Source organism: Balaenoptera borealis (assembly GCF_965194805.1).
Source record: "Balaenoptera borealis genome assembly, chromosome: 16".
Taxonomy (NCBI): domain Eukaryota; kingdom Metazoa; phylum Chordata; class Mammalia; order Artiodactyla; family Balaenopteridae; genus Balaenoptera; species Balaenoptera borealis.
The window spans coordinates 83,492,012-83,516,014 of NC_138872.1; the positions used below are offsets into that span (position 1 = coordinate 83,492,012).

At 42.8% G+C, this 24,003-nt stretch overlaps 1 protein-coding gene across 3 annotated transcripts in view; it reads left to right on the plus strand.

Moving 5' to 3' along the window:
• BAIAP2L1 (BAR/IMD domain containing adaptor protein 2 like 1) overlaps nt 1–24,003 on the plus strand; it is an 85,223-nt gene that overhangs the window by 44,695 nt on the left and 16,525 nt on the right. For all 3 annotated transcript variants that reach the window (XM_082359699.1, XM_082359701.1, XM_082359700.1), the window contains 8 exons: nt 12,872–12,933; nt 13,042–13,113; nt 14,375–14,512; nt 15,180–15,332; nt 18,005–18,172; nt 20,598–20,745; nt 22,508–22,715; nt 23,336–23,413. In XM_082359699.1, coding sequence (XP_082215825.1) covers nt 12,872–12,933; nt 13,042–13,113; nt 14,375–14,512; nt 15,180–15,332; nt 18,005–18,172; nt 20,598–20,745; nt 22,508–22,715; nt 23,336–23,413 — 1,027 coding nt within the window. The remainder of the gene's footprint in view (nt 1–12,871; nt 12,934–13,041; nt 13,114–14,374; nt 14,513–15,179; nt 15,333–18,004; nt 18,173–20,597; nt 20,746–22,507; nt 22,716–23,335; nt 23,414–24,003) is intronic.

The window sequence follows — 24,003 nt, forward strand, 5'->3', positions numbered from 1 at the left end:
GAACTGTGAAAGCACCAAGTTATCCTGTTTGCTCAGTTGTCCCTTCGGAGTAAGAGATATAATAAAATGGATTCTGGATTTTGTGGAATCTCCCTTAAATTCATGTCATAATAGGACTAACCAACATCCACATGGGGAGTATGGTTTTAGATTAATGGCTTTCCATCCAAAAGTAGGGAGCAGTAGTCCACTTTTATTTTGTGTTTTTAAACTTGCCTAATTAGAACTGGTTGCCTTAAAAGAAAACAACAAAAAACCATAGTCTTTTGAAAAATTTCTTCACTTAAAAATTTAAGATGGTTTTACTCAGTAATACTGGACGGAAACTGTCTCTTAGTGCCTCCTCTACCTGTGTTTTGTCCTCATCTTTGTGTTTGGGGGTCCTGTTTTAATTTAAAGAACTTAAAATTTTTTCAGATGTAGCATTTTTCAAGCTTAAATGAAAATGCCTGCAGTTAATTAGTGATTCCATAAGAATAACTGGTTGTCAGCTTCATTCATTATTGATAATGCGCACCTGCTATCATTTTTGTTGGCATCAAAATGGTTGTATTTTAACCTTAATCTACTAATTGATGAAAAAGGAAAATAAATAATTAATGTTAATTTACCTCACTTGATGTAATAACTTATAGAAAACTTTTAATCTTTTCATGCTGTATTTTACATTCACATGTAAAGAAGACAACTGTTCATAATCTGTATATGGATGCAAAATTGATAAGTTATTTGTGTGATATAATTGATACACTTGAATAAATTCACATTGTTCTTTTAGCTAAAATAAGAGCAGTACATTAAAATCCAACTTGGGAAATATTTTCATTGCAAATCCTGTACTTTGTTTAACTTGACAGCACTTATGTGTAGCAGGTAGGCTAAATTAGTTTAATTGCTAATGAAAAATGAAGTGGATAATAAACATTCAGTTTGCTTCCTGAATCAATCTAATGACAGAATTATCACCTAAGCCCCGAATCTCCACCCTCCTTGACATAATACTTGGTTATAATTTTCTGAGGGGACATCTCTACTAGGTATTACCTTAGGTATTGAGAAGACTAGATCTCTGATATTGTGGGATTGCATTTGCTCTATACCTAACTGAAAAGACTTGATCTTAAAATATCCAGAAGGTTTTCTAGTGATAGTTCCCATTGAGATTTAAGTCCTGTTGTTAGGATAATAGTAATATTTTATTTTTAAAAGCATTTTTACATAAGCTTAAAGTTAATTCAGTGTGTCAGTCGTATGGGGTTTATTAGTTTCCATTTTTTCTTTCTTCAGACCTTATTTAGAAAAAGAAAATGTTTCTTAAAAAAGAAAAAATGTTTTAATGTTTCTTTTTCTAGCTACCTTCTTAATTCACTTTTCTTCTATTGCCAAACTTTCAAAATAAGTAGTTTATACCAGCTTCCTCCCTTCTCCCTCGTCTCTCCCTTCCTCTCCCACTTTTTATCAGGAAGCTGGAAGGAATCAAACACTGAGTGTCTAGTGTGTGTCTTGCTCTTGGCCCATTCCACTTGTTAGGCACTTAATCCTCACAACTCGGGTTGCCAGGTGTCCAGCACTGAACCCACAGAGTCTGGGATTATAGCTTCTTGCTTGGCAAAATGAAAATTTTATAAACAAATATGTCTCTTGTTTTTTTAAAAAAAATTATCTTGTTTGTGACTCAGAAGCCTCTGAGACTGGACCTCAGTGTTACTAAGTCTTGGTGATAGGAAACAAAAGATGACAGGAACTTGCTCCTGGAGCCCTGAGGATGGAAACAGCCCCACCTGGAGCCGGCCGGCTCTGCTGTGGCTGCAGATGGGTGCCCAGCGCTCACAAGTCAGGGGCCAGGCATTTGGGTTCCACACAAGTCACTTTCCCTGTATATTCCTAATCAGTATATTTATACCGATACAATCAAACACTACAGATGCCACTTCCTGATAGGTCCAGCTTTTGCTGGTTTTCTTCTCCTGCCGTCACTGAACTTCCACGCTTCGCTGCAGTCACCCTTTCATTTGTTTGCTCAGTGTGTTCATTAACAACCAGACTTTTAAGGCCGGTGTGTTCCAGGCAGGCACCGGGGGGCACATAGGTAACGGGATCAGAAGATCAAGTCCTCTTCCATGTGTAACTGCCAGAAACGTTCAGACACTACGTGTGTGTTCCTCCAAGCAGGGTGCTGGTTCCTAATCACTGCAGGTTCCAGATGGCTGCTGTGAATTTATTTTTAATTAATAGACTTTATTTTTTAGAGCAGTTTTAGGTTTATACAAAATTGAATAGATCTCACACAGTTCTCACACACACTCTCTCCCCCACTCACTATTTCCCCTGTTTTTAACATCTTGCATTGGTTACAAATGATGAACCAGTATTGGTACAGTATTATTAACTAAAGACCATAGTTTATGTTGGGGTTCTATGAGGTTGACAAGTGTATAAACAGCCACCCCCCCACCAGTCCTTGGCAGTCACCGATCTTTTTACTGTTTTTATAGTTTTGCCTTCTCCAGAATGTCACTTAGTTGGAATTGTGTACCATGCAGCCTTTTCAGACTGACTTCTTTCACTAAACAACATACGTTTAAACTCCCTTCATGTCTTTTTGTGGTGTAATAGCTGGTTTCTTTTTAATCCCTGAATAATATCCAGTTGTACAGATGTACCACAGTTTGTTTGTCCACTCATCTGGGTTGTTTCCAGGGTTTGGCAATATAAATAAAGCTGCTGTAGGCATTCATACACTGTACAGGTTTTTCCATAGGTATAATATTTCTAGTCATTTGGTTAAACACCTAGGAGCACAATTGCTAGATCGAATAAGACTGTTTACCTTTGTAAGAAACTGCCAGACTATCTTGAGAAGTGACTGTACCATTTTGCATTCCCACCCGTAATGAACGAGCGTTCCTCTTGCTCCACTTCAGCATTTGGTGTTGTCAGTTTTCTGGATTATAGCCGTTCTGATAGGTGTACGGTGGTGTCTTGTTGTTGTAATTTGCAGCTCCCTAATCGTATGGTGTGGGTCATCTTTTCATATGCTTATTGGCCACCTGGATATCTTGCATTTTAACTGAGTTTGTTTTCTTATGTTTGAGCTTTAAGCAGTCTATATGTATTTTTTTATATGTATTTTGGATACTAGTCCTTTATCAGATACGTGTGCTGCAAATATTTTCTCCCAGTCTGTGGCTTGTCTTTTCATTCTATTAACAGTGTTTTTTGTAGAGCATAAGTTTGTAATTTTAATGAAGTCCAACTTACCAGTTTTTTTCTTTCATAGATCATGCTTTGGGCATTATATCTAAAAACTCATTGCTAAACCAAAGTCATGTGTATTTTCTCTGATGTTATCTTCTAAAAGTTTTATAGTTTTGCATTTTACACTTAGGTATATGCTCCATTTTGAGTTGCTTTTTGTTAAAAGTGTAAGGTCAGTGTCTGGATTCATTTCTCTGCAAGTGGATGTCTAGTTGTTTAGCATCCTTTGTTGAAAGAACTATCCTTTCTCCATTGGCTTTGTCTCCCCTGTTGTCTTTGGGTTTCTTTTGAAAATCCTTCTAAATGGAGTGTCAGTTATAATCCACTGTTATTATCCTAGAGTCCTGTTGATGGGTGATGTGGTGGTAAAGTACTGGAGAGGGAGACCATTCTATAATCTCATGTTTAAATCTCCATTGTTTTGTTTTGTTGGGTATTTTTGGTTTTTACAGTGGGCCACAGTATCTGGGATATGACCTTCGGAAGAGTTTCTTAGCCTTTTTTTCCCTCGCCTTACTTGAGACAGGAAGGCTAGAGGGGCTGCAGGTAGCTAGTTGTCCTTCCCCAGATCAGATAAAGCTGACGAAAAAAGTGTTTCCCTGGAGGGCTAGCCTTCCTTACACAGAACAGAACAAGAACAGAACAACTCTGGGCAGATTTCAAAATGGTCATTTTCCCCCTCCCCCTGCCAGAAGCCCCAGAGGAATTTTCTCCATTCCTAACAATAAAAACCTGGTGGCGAGGATGCCTCCTAGAGATAAAACTCATGAAAACGTGAGCCGCCTGTTGTTTTTAGCTCTCAAGCTGGTCCACACTGAGCCTCCAGCAAATCCTCAGCTACGGTTTGGGTTCCTGGCAGCCATGGCTCCAGCATCAGTCTCTGCTCTTGGTAAACTCTGATTTTCCACATCAGCCTGTGAACTTAATTCTCTGATGAATCTAAGAGTTGTTCTTCAGTTTGTTTAGCTTGTTTCTTGTTGTAAGTAAGGGAGTGACGACTTCCAGGCTTTTTACGCGTTGGAGCAGAAACCAGAAGTGCCCTTGCAATTCGTTCTAACCCGCAGTGGTCAGATGTGCCTCTTCTCATCATGGATCAATCCTGATAGATACTGTTTAACTACAGTACTGTAAAGGCTGTGAGGTGGAGGAAAGCAGAGTATATTCTCTAACTGTGTTCTGTTTGATAATAGGAGAGTAACAGTTTTTCCTTTGGGGACCCTGGGAATGGGGGGTGGGGAGGGAGGAGATGAGTTTAGGAGAGGTCGGTGTCTGTTTCTCTCATTCTGCAAGTTTTAAGAGTTATTCCGAAGCATTTTAAACATAGTACAATAAGGCATACTAAAGAATGTATAGGTGTATATGTATAAGGAACAAAAAATAATGAAACACGGTGACTAGTTACAAGTTGACAACCTAGTATGTGGATTTTATTTCTAGAAAACAAGTACTCACCCAGAAAATGGCATGTTGAGGAGTGTGGGCCCCATGCTGTTGGCATATATCATGCATTATTGAACTAATTTGCTACTTCTGTCTGGACGCACACACCTTACCAGCCAGTGTTTCTCTTCAACTCACAGGAAAGTATCACACTCACCCAAGCCTATGAAGTAAGTATTCTAGTTACCACCATACAGGTGAGATTACCTGGAGAGAGGTTAAGTAACTTCCCAGGTGTGCACAGCTAAGAGGCTTGTCTGGCACCATTGTAACTTCTTGCAGACTCTGACCTTTGCCCAGTCTTCGTGTCCCTTGAGTTCTCTGTGGGGGATGACAGTCCAGAGGACCCCACTTTCTGAAGATGCTTCAGTCTTTTAGCTTTCACAGTACCCCGGCCCTTTCCAGACTCCTTTACCAGCCTTTCGTCTTCTTCATGAGCTCTTCTTGCTAAAGATCTTGTGTTCTATCACTAAGAGATCAGCAGTAGCTGCTGGCCTCTTATTATGAAAAACCAACATCCTTTAGGCAATCTCTTCTAGACTTTTATATAAAAGTAGGTTTTGTTCGTTCTGTATCTAAAAGGGACTCCACTCTGGTGGGGTCGGGGGCAGGAGTGGTGTTTAGGTTTGTGGTTACAACTTTTGTTTGGCTCAGAGGACTTGTTACTTTCAGATCTTTGGCCATTTCTACTATTTTCTAAAATCGAGGTTTTCAGAGGTCTTACTATTAAATAAGTAGAACATTGATATCATTTCTCCTGTCAACAGACCTCTTCATCTCTTCCTTACCTTTGTCAGCTAGCACTGAATGAACCATCAGAGAAGGGTGAAATCATTTTATTCTTCTCCAACAATAAGCAAATAAATTTAATGTTGGCAGTAAAGAACTAGCATGAGATAGCCCTGTATCAGAAACCCTAAAAGGGGATGAATAGTCAGGAACGCAAGATAATAACTCTCAAATGCCAGGTCATCATGATTAGATTCAGGTTATATTAATGCTATCTGAGGCAATTTGTGCTCAGAGTATCAATTTGGACACACAGTGTTACCTGCCTCTCATTTGTGGCATTATTTTTGACTGTCCAGTGGAGGTGTTGTCTGATTTCTCCAATGTACAGTTGCTTTTTTTTTCTGTTGCTACTGTCAGACTATGTAAATATCTTATTCCTCATCAACATTTGTATCCTAAATTTAGCACCTATTAATGATTTTTGCCCAAACCAGTCTTTACTGTGATGGTTGCAAACTCTACTGTGATGATTTTCCAGCTCTAACATTCCCTTCATACTGACCAATTGGCACTTGGCATTCCACTTGTAGCAGGAGCCCTCTCTTCTCCCTCATCTCTTTCTTTTTAAATTTATCTATTTATTATTGCTATGGTCTCATGGATTCTACGAATTTTTCAATGATTTATAATATATTACTGTCCTTATTTTGGTGCTCAAACTGTCCCATGTTTGGCCAGTAGGAGCTCTTTTGAGCTGACTCTTTTACTCATTCATTCATTCCTGTGCACTTCCTTACTCTTGCGTAACAGCGTGTTCCGGGCTCATCTTGTCCTTTTACGCCTCAGCTGTGGAATCCACAGCCATTTTTCTGAGGAGTGTTGCTTCCCCTTAGTGGGGAATGATTTTAGAAACCAAGATTTGGGTACTAGGTGTGCTCATTGCTATTGAGATGTCATCTGGGTCCTTTCAGCCAACAGAGCTAGGAAATAAATACATGTGTATAGCTTATATTGTGTACATACACACACACAAATAGACATGTGTGTGTATATATATATGTATACACACATATATTCATACACAAATAAATGAGCAAATGCACTTACATTTATGTATTTTGGAAATGTTTGAGAACCCTGGCTGCTGGTAACATCAACATATTTACACACTTTCTCAATCCTATAATACATCTAAAATAGCTTTGGAATTATTAGGAATTTTATAAATTTATACTTTTATATTATAAATTTATATTATATGTTAACATATTTTATTATGTTATAAATAAACTTAAATATCATTAGAGTTATGAAATATATTTTAAATACGAAGAAATGACCATACTAACTCTTGGGAAAAAGAGTTCAGAGTTTGTTTGTAGTTTTACCATTCACCCTGTCTACTGTTGTTTTTTTTTTTTTTTTTCCCTATTCTGTATATTGTGGTAAAATATTGTAGAGACTTTGGATTCTGTTATCCTCCTCTTAAGAGTGTGGAGTTTTATTCTAGCAGACAGTTAAATTACTGATGAATCACCTGACTTTGTGGAGGCTTAATTTTGGACTTTTTTCTGGTGGATCTATTTTGGTTTTGCCCTTAGTCCTGTGACTTAGTCCTCATTCCTAAGGTATAGCCCTTCTCAATTTCAGTGGGAAGCCTGTGGTGTTTACCAGACCTTGAATTCCAAACTGTATTCCCAACACTGTGTATCCTGAGAACATCCGCTAAGCTTTCCAACCTTCCAACTGTTGCTTTTGCTGCATTTCCTAGTCTCACCCTGAGCATGTGCAATTTAAGTGTTAGTCAAGGATTTGAGGGGAATTTGTATACAGTTTGAGGTCTCCCTGCTCCTCCATTGTGTGAGTATTCCACAGTTTATCCATTCTTATGTTGATGGATGTTTGGGTTGTTCTTAGCTTGGAGATATGATGAATAAAACTGCTGTGAACATTCTTGTGCATGTCTTGGTGAACAAATGCACTCATTTCTCTTGGGAAAAATATCTAGGAGTAGAATTGCTGGGTAATAGGGTAAGCAGATTTGTTTATCAGATGACTGTCAGTTTTGCCTTTTCTGGAATGTTTTATAAATGGAATCATACAGTATGTAGCTTTCATTGAGCATAATGTGTTTGAAATTCATCCATATTTTTATGTCTAGTTCATTTCTTTTCATTATTGGGTAGTATTTCATTAAATTCTTGAAATGGGTGCTTAGAGCATTGATTTTTCACTCATTTTTTCCTAATATATGCATTTTAAGGCTATAAAATTACCTGTAACCATGGCTTTAGTTGCATCTTACATGTTTTATATGCTATATTTTCTTTATCATTTCATTTCAAAATCATTTTAACTTCCATTGTGCTCTCTTCTTTGACTTACAGGTTATTTAGAAGTCTGTTTCATTTCCAATATATGGACATTTTCTAGTTACCTTTTTGTTAATGATTTCTAGCTTAATTGTGCATTTAAAGAACATTCTAAGTATAATTTCAGTTTTTTTGAAATACCAGGAGGCTTTCTTTTGGCTCCTTTTTAGTATTTTGTGTTTGCTTTAAAATGAAGTTATTGGATAAGCTTTATATGTAGGGTATATATAGATAATGTATTCTTTATATGTATTATATAGTATTATTTATATGTTCACTAGATCAAGTTTATTTATTGCATTATTCAGTCATCTATATCTGTACTGATTTTTTGTCTGCTTGTTCTATCAGTTTACTAAGAGAGGTATATTAAAATCTCCTATGATTTATCTGTTTCTTTTTTATAATTCAGTTTTGGTTTAGAAACATTGAGACTACATTGAGATGCACACAAATACAAAATTTTTCTATCTTCCAGATGAATTGAACCTTTTGCCATTATGAAATGACTGCTTTATCTCTAATAATGCTTCTTGCCTTCTTTGACTATTTTGTCTTCTTTATTTGGTTTTAATGTACCTGCATCAGCTTTCTTTTGGTTAGTGTTTGCCATGTATCTGATTCCATCCTTTTACTCTCAACCTTTCTGTATTTAAGTGTGTTTCTTGTAAGCAGAATATAGTTGGGTGTTGTTTTTTTAATCCTTAACAATCTTTGTCTTTTAATTAAACTATATACTCCATTTACCTCCAGTGTAATTACTTTTGCTTTCTACTCTCTGTCCTATGTTAATTTCTTCTCTAGTCCTCTTTTTGACTATTTTTTCTCCTCTCTATTAGCTTGATAGTTATATGAACTTTATTCTTTTAGTAGCTACCCTGGAGATTTCACCATGCATCTTTTCTTATCAAAGTCAATTGTTACTTGGCACTTTACTTTCATTTCTGACAATGAAAGAACTTTGGAACACTATATAATTCTGTTGTATAACTTCAGTTTGTCTCACTTGTTTTCATCAGATGGGATAAATCATGATCAGTGGTAGAATAATTATAGTCTCCATGCAAGGTGTTAATTAGAACTGTGGAACTATGATTGATTAATTCAAAAGCTAGACTTTGGAGGAACGTTGGATGAAATGCTCACCCTATCACTGACTTGGCATTGTGCCTATCTATGTGCACATTGTTTATTTGCACAATTTCAATACTGACGAGAGAAGAGCACCTCCACCTGCATCCAGGGACTCGAGAACAGCCATTGGGAGCTATTCTTAGATGCTGGCAAAGCCTTCCAAGCTGGGTCACATGTTGGTAGGTACTACTCCGACTCTCCTAACAGTGTTGGTGACCCTGAGTACATACTTGTGTTTTTTAACGTATCCCATCTATGTGTAATTTGCTTTTACTTTCATTATATTTTCTCTGAATCACATTGGGTATCTGAAAAACTCTCAGAAAAAGTATATCCTTTTTCCAGTGACATTTTTTCTATCAATTTTCCTTTAATCCATTACAGTGTAACTTTAGGCCAGTAGTGGGTTGGCTTCCATCTTGTCGTTTTATTGTCTGATTCCACTCAAAGTCACATGGAGGAAGTAGTGTGCTCCTGTCACTGCTCTATGCTATCTGGAAATAATAAATGTTCTGATTATCCACGATCAAATGTAAATGAAAAAGAATATTTATGCCTACACGTTCTGTGCTACTCAAGTTTGTTAGTAGTGTCCATCTGGTTCCTCTAAATTTATGCTGTGAATTGATGAAGAATTATCTAGTTGAAAATATATTAATAGTCCAATGACTAACCTATATTTCAGATGAAAACTTTCTTTGTGTTCATACTAGTAATATTTTTAAATTTTTGTTTAACTTTTAAAGTCCATACTGCCTATTGGCTAAATGCGTATCTTCATACAGTATTGTCCAAAATGTTGGACATATTTGTTCATAGTTCCTAAAATTAGAGTGATACCATGAGTAGCTGCTATTTGTATGAATTTTAGAGAAAAATTGATGGTAGACATTGACTTTTAGTTGTATCAAGTTCATGAATTTGAAAAATTTGTATATATTTAAATTCCCTTAATATTGCCATTTAAGAATATAATTTATTCAGACCGAATTACATTACTGTACTTACTATGAGTTTCTTCCCAAAATATTGACTCAGAACCTAAAAGGGAAAAAAGGAAATGGTTAATCCAGTACATACGGTGCTGTAATTTCTGGGATCAACACGCTGATTCCTGTTTAGGCGTTTACTTAGTTCTGCTCCATTAGAATCTGGGCCGTGCTTTCTCGACTGCACCCTCTCGTTTCAAAAATGTTTTTTCTTCCCAAATGTAATTTATGAAAAAGTAGGTTACAGGGCTAAGAGTAAAACGTGCAATACCACATTTCAGACATAAAGTAACACTTGCTATGTTAAGAATAAACTTCTGTAGATTGAACATAAAGGCTGTTTTCATTTTCTGTTTCAAGATACTCTTTTGGCAGCTTGCAAAATCACAGTAAAGATGTTTTTTAATCCTTTTTATGACTGAGGACTCAGTGGCTGCTGCTATGAGGTTGGCATTTAAATTCCACGAACTGTGAGGGACAGGAATAACGGGGGGAAGGTCAGGTGTTCCGTCTCTGCCCGCAGAGTGAATGGGCTGTTTCACTGGGCCTTTTCACTGGGTGCCTGCGGGGCGGGGAGAGACTGTGGGCAGGAGGGGGAGAGTGAGGAGGGGGCTCGGGTGGCCGGGGCCCTCAGGCCGGAGCACCGGCTTTAGCAGCGCTGACGTTCCCGAGGGCACCGCACAAGCACATACTTTTGACATGCTTCTCGGAGGTCCATGTTATATAAGGTTGTAAAAATAAAGTTCATGACAACATGAAAAAAAATGTGAACACTTTGCTTCTAGCCTGAATCACTCTGAATGATTTAAGCAAAATTATTTTTAGACCTTTTTCTTTTTTAAGTAGATCTGATTTGCCCGGGATAGAGTGCTTGATTTTCAATTAATTGAAGTGGTTTTTGTTTTTGTTGTTTATTTTTCATCTCCAACTCAGAGTTATGGATTTAAAATAGATGTGAAGGTAACTCAGATTATTTCAATATATGAAATGACATATTAATGTAATTATATTCTTGGTCATATAAAGGTTTCCTTTGTGAAGAACTCTGGTTTATTTGTTTCATGTTGAGCTTTAGGAGAACTGAATTATGGGATAAATGGAGTCAGTGTCACTGAGGATGCAGAGCGGGTACCTTGATACCCTGGCAGGTGGACCATGAGTGCTGGGGACGTGTCTGCCCTCGCTCTCATGCTTATCCAGCAGATGTTCCTAGAATCATATGGTGCTTAGGGACTTACATGTACCTCTCACCTATTAACATGGTTATATCCTTCCAGGAGATGCTCTGTCCCCACCACCCACCATGGTTATTTTAAGCAACACTGCTCATGGTGGGCTTCAGGCCGAGGAGTTGTTTCATCTGGGACCCCATGGGAGGGAGTGACATCTTACATGTAGATTTGGAAAGATCCCTGGCACCTGTGAGGGAGGAGATCCAGAAGAGAACAAGCTGGGAGTCATGAGAAAGAAGAGCTTGAAGGAGGAGGGCGCCTCCTAAGAGGTCCAACTGGCAGGTGTAAACGTGTGGGGCAGAGGGCCTGGGGAGACCCCTCCCCACTTCTCCTAGAACAGGTCATCGAGCGAACATCGACTTCACGTCATCCCCAAGTGCCTTCTCTCCTGGGCAGGGGAGGGCTGGCATATTTGTTGCCCAAGGAAGCAGGGTGAGTAAGAGGCATGGTTCCATGCCGGAGGTGGCCCAAGTGATGGCACAAGGGAATGAGTCTTTGTCATTGGGTGTGACGCGTAGGCGGGGTGTCGACCCCTCATGACTGGCTGGCTGGCAGCCAAGAGCTGGGATTAGAGAAGATGGGGGTAGGGTGGGGTTCACTTGTAGGCCTGCTGAATACGGGGCGCCTAGTGGGACATCCAGGTGGACGTGTTCAGGACAGGTGGAATTTCTGAGTCTGAAGATGGGGGAAGAGCCTGGGCTGCCCCCTTAGAGTCAGATGTCTTCAGATGTTTCCAGAACCGGGCGTACTAAAGTCATTCGCATAGAGGTGCTCGCTGAAGCCAGAGTCTAGTCAGTAATCTTTTCCTCTTCCCCCGTGTCTACCATAGTCGTCCTTTTCATTCTCCCTCATCCACAGCCTTTCAGTTTGCCCAAAGAACTCCTTTTTGTCTGCCCACCGAACCGTAGGATGGTCCGCTTGGCACGTTTTGTGGTTTGGGATGATTTGGTGGTGGTTCCAAATAACTCTTTCTCTCCCAGTTTTTGGGTGTCAGACCCATTTGGTTCCTGTAGAGAAGTTGGCAGGGGGGCTCTTGTTCACCTTTAAAAGCGGGGAGGCAGCGCTCTGCCGCGAGCCGCAAGACATGTGCTTTGCAAATCAAGTGGTCATCTCGCTGCTTTTTTGGAGCAACATTCCTTTGTCCCGGAACATTCTCTTCTGTGTAGTCGTTTCAGAGAACGGTGCAGCCCCAGGAGACGCGAGGCAGAACACTGTCCCTGCTGCAGTTTCCCGTGGCGTTGAGATTTTCCAGAATGATACGAGAACTAATATGAGAAAGAGAAAATAACCTCTATCTTTTATGCCTGACAGATAATCAGATTACCCAGGATTAGATGAAAATAAGTCACTTGTTCCTACAGTTAGTACTATAATGACCAAAATAATCTCTTGTAAGAGAATTTAACAATTAAACCAGATAAATAGGATTCAGCGTAGGGAATGAGTAAATGGCGAGAGAACAGCGTGAGTTTGAAGACAGAGTTGGCGTGCTTTTGACGAGCGATGTTGTGGAGTAAGTTTGCTGTCAGCTGCGTCCATCTGACCCACCCCCGCTGTCAGGACGCAGCCGGTGTTCCCAGTGCCACGGGGCTGGTGCCCACCTGCTCTGGGAGCAGCCGGGGACTGGGCTTCATCCACCACTTTACTTCCCTTTGTATCTTTACAAAAACCACGCAGTGGCTTTTTGCCCTAACGTACCTGGTTTTGTCCACAGGCCACGTTCTCATAGAGATTTCGAGTATCCACAAGAAACTCAACGAGAGCCTTGATGAAAATGTATGTGAACTGTTTTTATATTTACCAAATATACTTTTTTATTTTTAAATTTTATTTCACTTCAAGTCTCACACCTGGTCTGAATTTTTCATTTCCTTGCGTTCACAGTTCAGAAAATTCCATAAGGAGATTATCCATGAGCTGGAGAAGAAGACGGAACTTGATGTAAAATATATGAACGTGAGTACCTAGTTGTGCTGCACCTCCCGTGGGTGGAGGTAGCCCGGGGCCGGGGGCCCAGCTCTCGCGAAGGCTGCACTTGCCTGATGGCTGAGCTCGAGGACAACTTCCCCCACTGCTGACTCAGCGGCAGCAGGTATGATGGAGCTGGCCGTCGAGTGTGTACACGGCCACATAACACCGACAAGGTCCCTTTGGGCTGAGTGGGCCAAGTGCTAACGCTTGGGATCTTTACTAAAAAGCATAGCAGGAAATCCTGCAGGGAATCATACACTTCTGGAAAACATTGTTTTCAAGGAACACGCATATGTGGATGACACCTGCATCTGCGTTAGTGCATCTGTTGCTTTCACACACCGGCACTTGCGGACGTGAGCCGTGTGGGAGGATGCCGTCTGGGGCCCCCTGGGGCTCCGGGTCCCATCGTGGTGTCTCTCCCCTGTTGCCCTACGGCAGTGTCGATTCCAGCAGTTTGCTCCTTCCGCCTCGCCTTTCTGCTGCACAGTAGCTGCTTCCTTGGCCACCCGAAGCCCCCCTTCTTCTCCACGAGCCCCGCATGGCAGTAAGCGGTGGGGGTCACCCTGAAGTCGTCCTGCTGCCCTGCGTGCACGCGCTCTGCGGCCAGGAGGATGTAATACCAAGCTCTTTACGTGCATTACCTGATTTTTATCCCCACAGAAACTCTGTAACATAGGTACTCTTACTATCCCCACTGTACAGATTAGAGGGTAAGCATGGATTTCAGAAAAATTAAGTAATTGCTGAGATCACACAGGAAATGAGGGATGAAGCCAGAATTCTAACCCAGGTCTGTGAGGCTCCAGAACACTCTGTTTCACAGCCCTCAGAATCACCGGAAGCGATGGCTCTTGTTCATTCTGTTTCTTGAAATCGTTAAGTCATAAAACAGTCAGGAGTGTGTGAGTTGATATTGTTCATTTATTCACCAAAGCACTTACAGGCTACCCAGGGTCCAAAAACCTTGGAGAAAAAAGGAATGAAAGAAAGAAACGACATTGTTTTCCTCCGAGAAGCTGCCCTTCTGGTCAGGGGCTCATCGTATAAACGGGGAACTTCAGGACAGGACATTGAAGTTGACGGAGCGGAGGGGGGTGGTGTGAAGTGGGGATACCTGCAGCCAGGCAGGGCAGCGTGAAGCGTGCGCCTGTTGCCACCACGCCCAGTGGAAACGCAGCAAGAGTAACCGCCTGACACTTTGCCTGGTGCTGCAGTAAAAATAAGTGCAACGTTTAACTTACAGGCGACTCTCAAAAGATACCAAGCAGAACACAGGAATAAATTAGATTCTTTGGAGAAATCTCAAGCTGAATTGAAGAAGATCAGAAGGAAAAGTCAAGGAGGACGAAATGCACTCAAATATGAACACAAGGAGATTGAGGTGAACTTTTCAGCACTATTTTACTTTATTTTGGGGTTGATGATTTATACAGTTAACTGGGAAGTGTGCTCACCTCAGTCAGTCTATACTTTATCCGTCACTGTTGTGCAGCTGTTGAAAGTTAAAAATAAGCATTTCAACTTGGTAGGAGCTGAAGGCTGCAGAGTTCCCTGGAATTAAGGATAATTAGTCAAGAGCATTGGCATCTTCTCCCAACTCAGGGAGGGTCAGGGACTCCCCAGTGTAAGCATTACTATCTCCATTTTACAGATGGGGAAAGTGAGGCTTAGGTTAAGTCACATGGTTGGCACTTGGAACTGGGATTTGAACTTGAACTTTCTGGTTCCGAACTTTTTGGTCCCACGATTTTCCAATAAAACATGATCATATCCCTGAATTACAAAGTAATATTTTGTGCAAATTGCCCAGTGAAATGTAAGGCCTTTGGCAACTTCTCTCCAAGCATGAGTCAGGGATCTTAATGAGAATTTGCCATCTGCTCAGATCAGGTTACAAGTATGTCGTTTTGTCTAATGTTTATCTGCATTTAGCACTTACTCCATTATCAAAATAAACCAAGCATAAAGATGGGAGAAGATAAGTGTCAGGTTGTGTAGCTATTTGATTCCTCATGTCATACTTGTATAATTATTATTTATTTTCCTAGTATGTAGAAACCATTACTTCTCGCCAGAATGAAATCCAGAAATTTATTGCAGATGGTTGCAAAGAAGCTCTACTTGAAGAGAAAAGGCGCTTCTGCTTCCTAGTTGACAAACACTGCAGCTTCGCAAATCACATTCATCAATATCACTTACAGGTGGGTGTGGTGGCAAATTGCATTGTGTGGACTAATTTTATTCATATTTAAATGCCCTTGAAATGCTTCACCTTCCATACGTGCCCAAATATAAAGCAAAAGGCTTATTTTGCCAGGGAGAAGATTCCAAGGAAATAAATTTTTTATAGTAGTTATTTATTTATTTATCTGGCTGCATTGGGTCTTAGTTGCGGCACACGGGATATCTTAGCTGTGGCATGCAGGATCTTTCATCGCGGCGCGCGGGCTCTAGAACGCGTGCGTTTAGTTGCCAAATGGCATGTGGGATTTTAGTTCCCTGCCAGGGATTGAACCTGCGTCCCCTGCATTGGAAGGTGGATTCCTAATCACTGGACCACCAGGGAAGTTCCCCAAGGAAATAATTTTTGACCAACTTGAATGTGTAAACTTTTAGAAATGTCGATGAAATGGTCAAATGCTTGTTTAATTTAGTAACACATTCATATTTAATGAATAACTGAGAAACGGCACTGTTTTCCTTTTCTCACCCATGAGTCAGCTTTTCTCAGACTCTTTCGGACGCATCTTCAACATCAGTGTCTTCCCCAGAACCACGGGGTGAGTTCCGGCAGGCCCCAGGTCCAGCCCACCTGGGTGGCCTGAGATGCTCACCTTGGGGGTCCATGTAGATGGGGCTGCTGGAAATTCTATCCCAGGCCACAGACCCCATTCACAGCCTCAGGACAGCTGGTGGGGGCTCCTTTTTCACTCCTCTTCAGGTTGTGTGTCTGTTCAAGGTCGCATCAGCTGCGTGACTGGATTTATCCCCCTCCTTCAGCGCGTGCAGTTGTGAGGTTATATTTGCAGGAATCATTACAAACCGTGTGTTAAATTTACTTTCCTCTCTCTTTTTGTTTTTTAAATAATGAATTCTATTGGGCTTATGTAAGCATCCAGAACTAGCATTGACTGAAGTCAAATATTCATTGTTATTCATAATAAAGTAATTTAGAGAGCACTCCGTGATATGAGAAGCTTTGTAAGAGCTTGAATATAGCGCAACTTCCTCCTTTCAGGGGGAAAAAAAACTTGGACTTGTAGGTATGCATATATCACAGGTTACATATTCCATAAAGTTTTTGAAACTTTAAGGAATATTCAGCTACCAAATCTAAATACCTAAGGTCTCAGATAGTTACAGGAAAGAAAAATATGCTGCATTAGATGAGCGCTTTTGTCACCAGTGCGTATGTACTAATGTTTCCATGGTGACAGTGTCCTATTGGGGCAGGGTCGTGGGCCGGAGGGGCACAGAAGCAACCTTGAAGCTCTCTGTGGTGACACCACCCCCCAGCAATGGGGTACTTGCTGTGTCATGAGGCAACATGGCCTATTTCCAGAGAGCTCTAGTTGTTGACAGAGTCTTTCTTACACTTAACCTTGAGTCCCTATTACGTTTTTTAGTGTGACGCAAGCCAGGTCTCCTCCTTTCTCTAGCAGAAGTCTCTTCAAGTCTCTGAAACCGCTTTTGTGCCTTCCCTGATCCCAGTCCTGGGTGAAGCAGGCTTAGTAGTTGGTCCCCGGTGTGTCTGCGTCACAGGCAGGAGACAGGGTGGTGTGAGGGGCGGGGCTTAGGATTTACACCAACTCCCCCAGCCCACTTCTGATGGACACAGAGCCTAGATGAAAACAGTGTGGTGGTTATGAAAATAGTTTCAAAAAAGATCCCCTACTTCCCTTTTCCAGCTAGATTGCCGCCCTGGAAAAAGGGGTTCTCGGAAAGGCTCCGGGGAGTCTGGGAGTCCAGTTGGAGGGAGAGCCAGGCTGTGGGAACCCGGACAGATGCCTCTGCCTCTGGGGCTAAGGGGTCTCGTCGCTGTCCTTCTGCATCTCTCTGTTCTGCAGCCCAGCGTTTCTGCAAAGCCCATGGTCGGCCTGCCCCAGAGCCCCAGCCGGCCTGTGGGCGGGGCTTCCCCTCAGCAGTGCCCCTGACTCTGAAGACCCACCGTGCTCTGCTCTAGTCCCTCTGTCCCGTAGAGGAACTTCTCAGGGCAGGTCTGATTCACTCCTCTAACACGCCAATCCGGTTTCCCTGAGGTCCCAGTAGTTGAAACCTCAGGGTCCTGGATCTACCACAGAAAGCTGTGTTAGCCAGTTACTTAGCCTCTCAAAGTTCTCAGTTTCCTCATCTGTGAAATGGGGATGAGAATGGTACCTACTTTAGGATTGTGGGGCAGATGCAGTGAATTAACAAGGATGAAGTACGTAGGACAGTGTTCAGTGCACACGAACGTACACACACGCACAGAGTCCACTCCTGGTCCTGTCGCTCGGTCAGAGGTGCTTCTCGTGGGAGGAAGACAGCGGGGATTGGCAGTTCTGGGGCCGCGGGGGGAACATGGGGATTAAGACGGATTGCTCCACCTTCCCTTTTAGTTTTTGAACTTCTTCTGAATCATGTACAATCCTGGTATTAGTCTTGAACTCTGTATTCACCCTGAGGGAGACGGTAAATTCCTTTAGAACAGGAGCCTACATCCTCAGCAAATAAGACACAGCAGATACCCATAGGTGCTTAAGCTCCTCACTGAATTTAACTCATAGCTCCCACACTTCCAGTGGTAAGTGGAACATTAGTAGTGTTTGTAATTTGTGTCAGTCCTTCCAACAGTACACATTTGTCTTTGGTTTTGTTTCTTTTGAATTTATAGTCTGCAGAATTGATCAATTCCAAACTGCCTAAGTGGCAAGAAACATGTGGTGATGCCACCAAAGTACCAGAGAAAATCATGAATATGATCGAAGAAATTAAGACCCCAATCTCTACCCCAATGTCTGGAACACCTCTGCCTTCACCCATGATCGAGAGAAGCAGCATGGTAAGAGCTGGTTGTCTCCTCAAGATTTCGGTTTTATGTTTGCTAATAAGATTTCAGCCAAATTTGCACGACAGACCAAGGCCTTCTTTGTTAGTGGAAATCACGGGTCCTCCTGTATTACTTCTAGGGCCTACCTTTTCTTTTATCCCCTTACCTTCAGATTTGAAACTAGATGTGCAAATGTTTCACAGTGTGTTAGCACTGTAATCTTTGTTTTGGAGATTTTTACTGATACTGTTTTTAATTGTAATGATTCCAACTTTATAAGTTTATTCCCATTGAAGGAAGTGTAAAGTGTCTTAGGACACAGATTAGCAAAACTCTGGTGCCATTCATCACTACATAAGGCACCTGAGGAAAAAAACAATCACCCCAGTATTCCAGGTAATGAATTCAAGCATCGTAGTTCACTGTTCTTTGAACATGGGCTTTATTATTTTTTCACAAACACGTGTGGAGATTCGAATCCAGCAGGTAGTTTGAACACATGAGTCAGTCCACCCTCCCTGTCCATATAAAGCCCTGTGAAATGACAGCAAAGATATTAATGACCAGCCATCAACCTGCCTAATAGATCCATAGCCGCGTGGGCAAATAAAGAGCACGTGCTGTCAATGGACCAGAAACGCTGAAGGAGTCTCCAGAGCGAGCAAGGCAAGGTCAGCGTGTGCAGAATGAAAATAGAAGGACATCTCAGGCCCAGGGAAGACGTGCAGGGCAAGGTTCCTGCGGAGGGTGGAGCCGTCAGTTCAGAGCCAGTGGATCCAAGAAGCGGGGAAGAAGCTGGGGTGTCCTGTGTGTTGTCGGCTGGGGAGCTGGTTCAGGCTGTCCAGGCTGCTTGGTCCCTCCGCTTGTCCCACTTGTGCTAAACCACAGGCAGCCCGGGCTTTCGTCTGTGAACTGAAACCGCATGTGTGGACTGAAGGGTGGGGCTCACTCCTGGGGGTGTGTCTCGCCTCTTCCCCACATCGCATGCCGTCAGGAGCACAGGGAAAATACAGACTGTCGTGTACAGTAAACAGAATGGGGACCGCCACCCAGTACAAAGATGGACAGACAACCAGCGGTCACTGAACAGGTGGGGGAAACCAGTGTCATAAAAAGACGCACCAAAGTAAAAACTGGAATGCCCAGTAAAAGGGGCAACAGAGCCAACAGGGCAGAGGAGAAAAGAGATGAAAGGCTATTACAACCACAGAGAAGAGTCAGCTGTCTTAGAAATTTAAAAGGATTATTATTTATAGTTAAAATGGTATGTCTGAGATTCGCTTCAAAATAATCCAGTTGTGGGGGAAGATGGATGGGGCATACAGGAAACGAGAATGGCCATGGATTGGTCATTGTTGAAGCTAGGTGTTGGGTACATGGAGATTTATTGTGCTGTTTTCTCTACTTATGTACCTGTTCAAAATTTTTCTAAAATTAAAGTTTTTCATTTCCCCCTCGTCCCCTCCAAAAACACCCCAAAACAACAGCTGGGCTCCTTAGCAGAATGGATCAGCTTGGGAAATTAAGCCAAAGAACTCTCCCAAAATACAGTGCAAAAACCGGATTTAAAAGAAAAAATCAAAGAGGATAAACGTAATGTTAGCTGGGTTGAAACGCAGGAGGTACGTCCAGCTGCCACCTGGGGCCTCACCGCCCGCATGTCAAGTGGGGATCTTCCCGCTCAGCGTGTCCAAAACCACATACCTGAGGCTCTCCCTCTAACCCCGCTTCTCCTCAGTCTTTCCCGTCCAGTAAATGGCGACTTATCCTTCCAGCAGCGTGGGCACCAAACATTGACCCTCTCCCTCTCTTAGGCCGCGGCTGGCCCACGGGTACACACTGTCGTTTCCCACCACTTCTCCCCCTGCCCTGCTGTAACCGAGGTCCCGGTGGAGATGACCGCGGTAACCTGGCCTTTAACGCCGCAGGCAGGGTGATCCTGGCTGAATGGAAAAGACCAGAACCTCAACAGACGGCAGAATGCTAGCGATAAAGAGAGGATTCTGAAAACTTTCAGGGAGGGCAAAAATAGATTACTCACGAAGAAGAGAGAATCCCACTGATTCTGGAAAACAAGATGTTAGAAAGTAATGGAGTAATGCACTCAAAATTCTGTGGAAAAATAATTTTAAATGTAGATGCCTTTAGCCAAGCAGCACTTAAAAGGGAACCTAAAAATCCATAGGGACAGGAAGGAGATGAGTGCTTTTCAAGGGGGGGGGGGGAATGGGGAGTAACTGCTTTAAAAAAAAAAAAAAGACAAAAATGGAAAAAAGGACATGGTGTTCTTGAAATAATTCAAAAAGGGGCATTGCCCTACAAAAAATTGGGGGAAAAAAATGGAATTTAAAGCATGTAATGCAGAACAGTCCTGGGGATCTGTCTAATGCCATTGCTGTGTTATACTAATGTTAAACTAAGAAGGAATTTTTCACAGGTTGGGCGAGATTATGACACCCTTTCTAAATATTCACCAAAGATCCCCTCGGCTCCTTCAGCCAGAGCGTCAACGAGCCCTTTGATTGATATGTTTAATAACCCAGCCACAGTCGCACAGAATTCAGAAAGAAAATATAATTCAACAGGTAAGATACTTAGTTGGATTTCTTTTAAAGTACCTTTAAAATTTTGTAAATATTTAGGATAAGTGTGCCTTGAGATAGAGGTAAATACACATGTATGGTAGCACCTGCTCCACACTGGCTTGGAGGAACTCACACCTCCTGATGGGGTCTAGGTTTATTCTAAAACCATAAGACACGTTGCTTTGACACATGCTAATTCTATATACAGATCGATGTTTACATAGAGTGAACATCCTATTGAAAGGTGTTATATTTTAAAAGAAATGGGATATAACTTACAGAGCCTTGCGCTGTGTTACGTATTTGTGGCAATTGGACTAAAATTTCTTTTTTTCAATGAAACAAACTGTAGAAGTTCACATGACAAAATTAATGGTTATCAGTCTTAGCAGTAGGCTTCGTTTGAATTATAATCAGTGTTTTCATCGTCTCTAACAGAGCCTTTCATGCTTTCTGGGGGCTTAGGTTCTACCTGCTTAAATTTCTTAACCCGGTTGACTCCATTTCAGTAAATTGGGACCAGTTATCGTTTGCAGGCATTTCAGCTGGCTTTGGTTAGGCTCCACTCTGCCTACACAGAGTCTTCGGCACCCAGGACCTCGAGACTGTCGTGGCGCCAGACCCGTCTCTGTGGGGGGGACTCACGGGCCCCTTGGGTGTGAAGTTGTGGCAGTCACACGGCGTGCTGCTCGCGAGAGCCCGCAGGCTGTCCAGCGCGTGCAGCTCTTGGGGAAGAGATGGGATTTTCAGAATGTCAGCTGGAAAGATGATACTCTGTAGCCATTTGCCTTTGAAGAACTATAAGTTACATATAACATACAGTTAAAATATACAGTGCTGTGTGCAGCCCAATCATTCAAATGATTCTTTGGTTCTTATTGGTAAAAACTAAATGAAAATCATTGAATTCAATACAGCCGAGGTAATTAGAGTATGCGGCATGTTGAAGAGATAGCAAAGTTTACATTGTAGTTGTTAAGAATTTGCGAGAATGATGCAGAAAGAGATTTTGCATTGTTTTATAGTAAATAGTGGGCTAGCAAAATTTGAGTGGAAAAAAAATCTGGAAACAAATATTTCCATTCCAATTTTGGGGTTGGCGGGGTGGGGCTGGCACATACCAGGCTGCGTTGAGCTGGGACGCGACATAGCGCAGCGCTAGGCCATGGCGCCAGGCCGCCCGCTTCTGGTTCCGTCTGGTTCCCGCCTCTGCCACGGCACCTAGGGAGGGGTCCGTACACGTGACTCGTCCTCACCACATCCCTGCCACGCTCGCAGGTGAGCAGCCGTGGCAGCAAGAACGTCTACGTTTCCAGTTTCTCTCTTTTTTGTGGCACAGGCCTTGGACAGTTTGGTCTGAGCTGGTGCCTCACAGCGCCTCTGTGATTTGTTCTCGGGGAGCGGGGCAAGGAAAGCAGTGGGCCACTTGGTGGTGGAGCACTTTGCCTCTTTAAGAGCCATCCTGATTGAATCGGTGCAGATGAAGCTTGGCTACAGTGCTTTATCCTCTCGGTCTGGAGAAGAGCCTTTCGCCACAGGGACCCTCCTCTGAGAGGCCTCGGGCCATGGCTCTGCTGCTGTCCCTTGCTGTCCCTGTCCATCGAGGCACAGGTGGAGGTGTGGAAATACAATCCGCTTGGCGTCTCAGTGGAATGAGGGTGCTGGAGAGATGGGGGCGGGTGGTTTCCTGGGGTTGGCTCCTTTGAACTTGCCTGATCATCCTTCCTTGAAAAGCCATCACTGCTCGGTTCATTTTTGACAGGTTCTTCAGATGACCCCAGTTTACAGCGGTCGGTTTCTGTTGCCACCGGACTGAACAGGGTAAAAAAGCAGAAAGTGAAAACCATCTTTCCGCACACGGCCGGCACTAACCAGACCTTACTTAGCTTCGCGCAGGGAGACGTCATCACGCTGCTCGTCTCCGAGGAGAAGGACGGCTGGCTGTACGGAGAGCATGAGGACACCAAAGTGTAGGTCTCGGGAGGGGCCTCCGCACGGGGCCCGGCGGTCCCCCGCCGAGAGGGCCGCTGTCTCTCCTCGTAGCAGGTCTTCCTTGTGGGCAGATTAGCATTTTCACCACAGTTAGGCTCATAGCTTAGTGATAGTTATAGTTTAGTTAACTGCGGTTATTCTATTCCCAGTCATTCCCAAGCTGTTTTCTGTATGTGTGTGCGCGTATAGATGAATTTGATGCATAAATAGGAGTCACTTCTGAAAGTAGTTTTAAATGTTTTTTTTCACGTGACTTCAGATTTCTCAAGATATACTTTGTTAAGATTTAGCAGGTGAATAGTTTAAATGCCAGTGTCATCATTTCAACTGTACGTGCATAAGCTTTACAGGAAGTAGGTTAAATCAAGTTTCTGTGTAGATTATTCAGGTATTAAGTAAAACCAATATGGAAACAAAAGACAAAAAGGGAATCCAAATAAAAGTAATGCTGTATGTAAGATACCTATGAGAGACTGTGATGAAAGTGGCCCGGCCTGCCCCTGAGCTGTCACCAAGCCGTTCCTGGGTGTGTTTATGGCTTGCTTGTCTGCTGTGAGCATCCCAGCAAGGTCTTCTTCTCCCCACTCTTCACCTGCAGGAGGGGTTGGTTCCCGTCGTCATACACAAAGTTGCTGGAGGAAAACGAGAAGGAGACCGTGAGCGTGCCCGAGCCAAGGTAGGACCTGCCTGTGGCTCAGATGGCCCAGGGGCAGAAAACGCACCTCGACCTCGTGTTCTCAGGCGTGTCGGAATTAATCTGGATGTGTAGCAGAGCCCACGGAGAAGCCGCAGATGGTGTGGAGTAGTGGGGGATTGCTGCTCCATGATTGTTTCCTTCCTGACTTCTGTTGCCCACACACTTCACTGACCATCTGCTGGAAAGAGACGCGCCCCAGAACCCCCCTTCAGCCTCAGAAGCAGTCTCCCCACCGCCCACCGCAGCTGAATCCAAGGCCCGTGTGCTCTGTCTTGGTCTTACTCGGCAGCCTTTAATACTGATGAACACTTTTTCTGGAATGTTCTCTTGCCCTTGCACTCTTTATTTTCCCTCCACTTCACCAGCCATCCATCTTCAGTACCGTTTCAGATCTCTCCTCTGCCCTGTGCTTAGACATAGGTGTCCTCGGGATCTGCCCTCAGTCCTTTTTTCCTTTTCAGTGCTTCCTTGGCCACCGTGTCTGCTCCCTAAGCTCGAATTACAACAACGGGCTTCACTCAGCACCTCTGTGCCGACACCGCCCCCCACGTCTGTATCCCACCCAGATA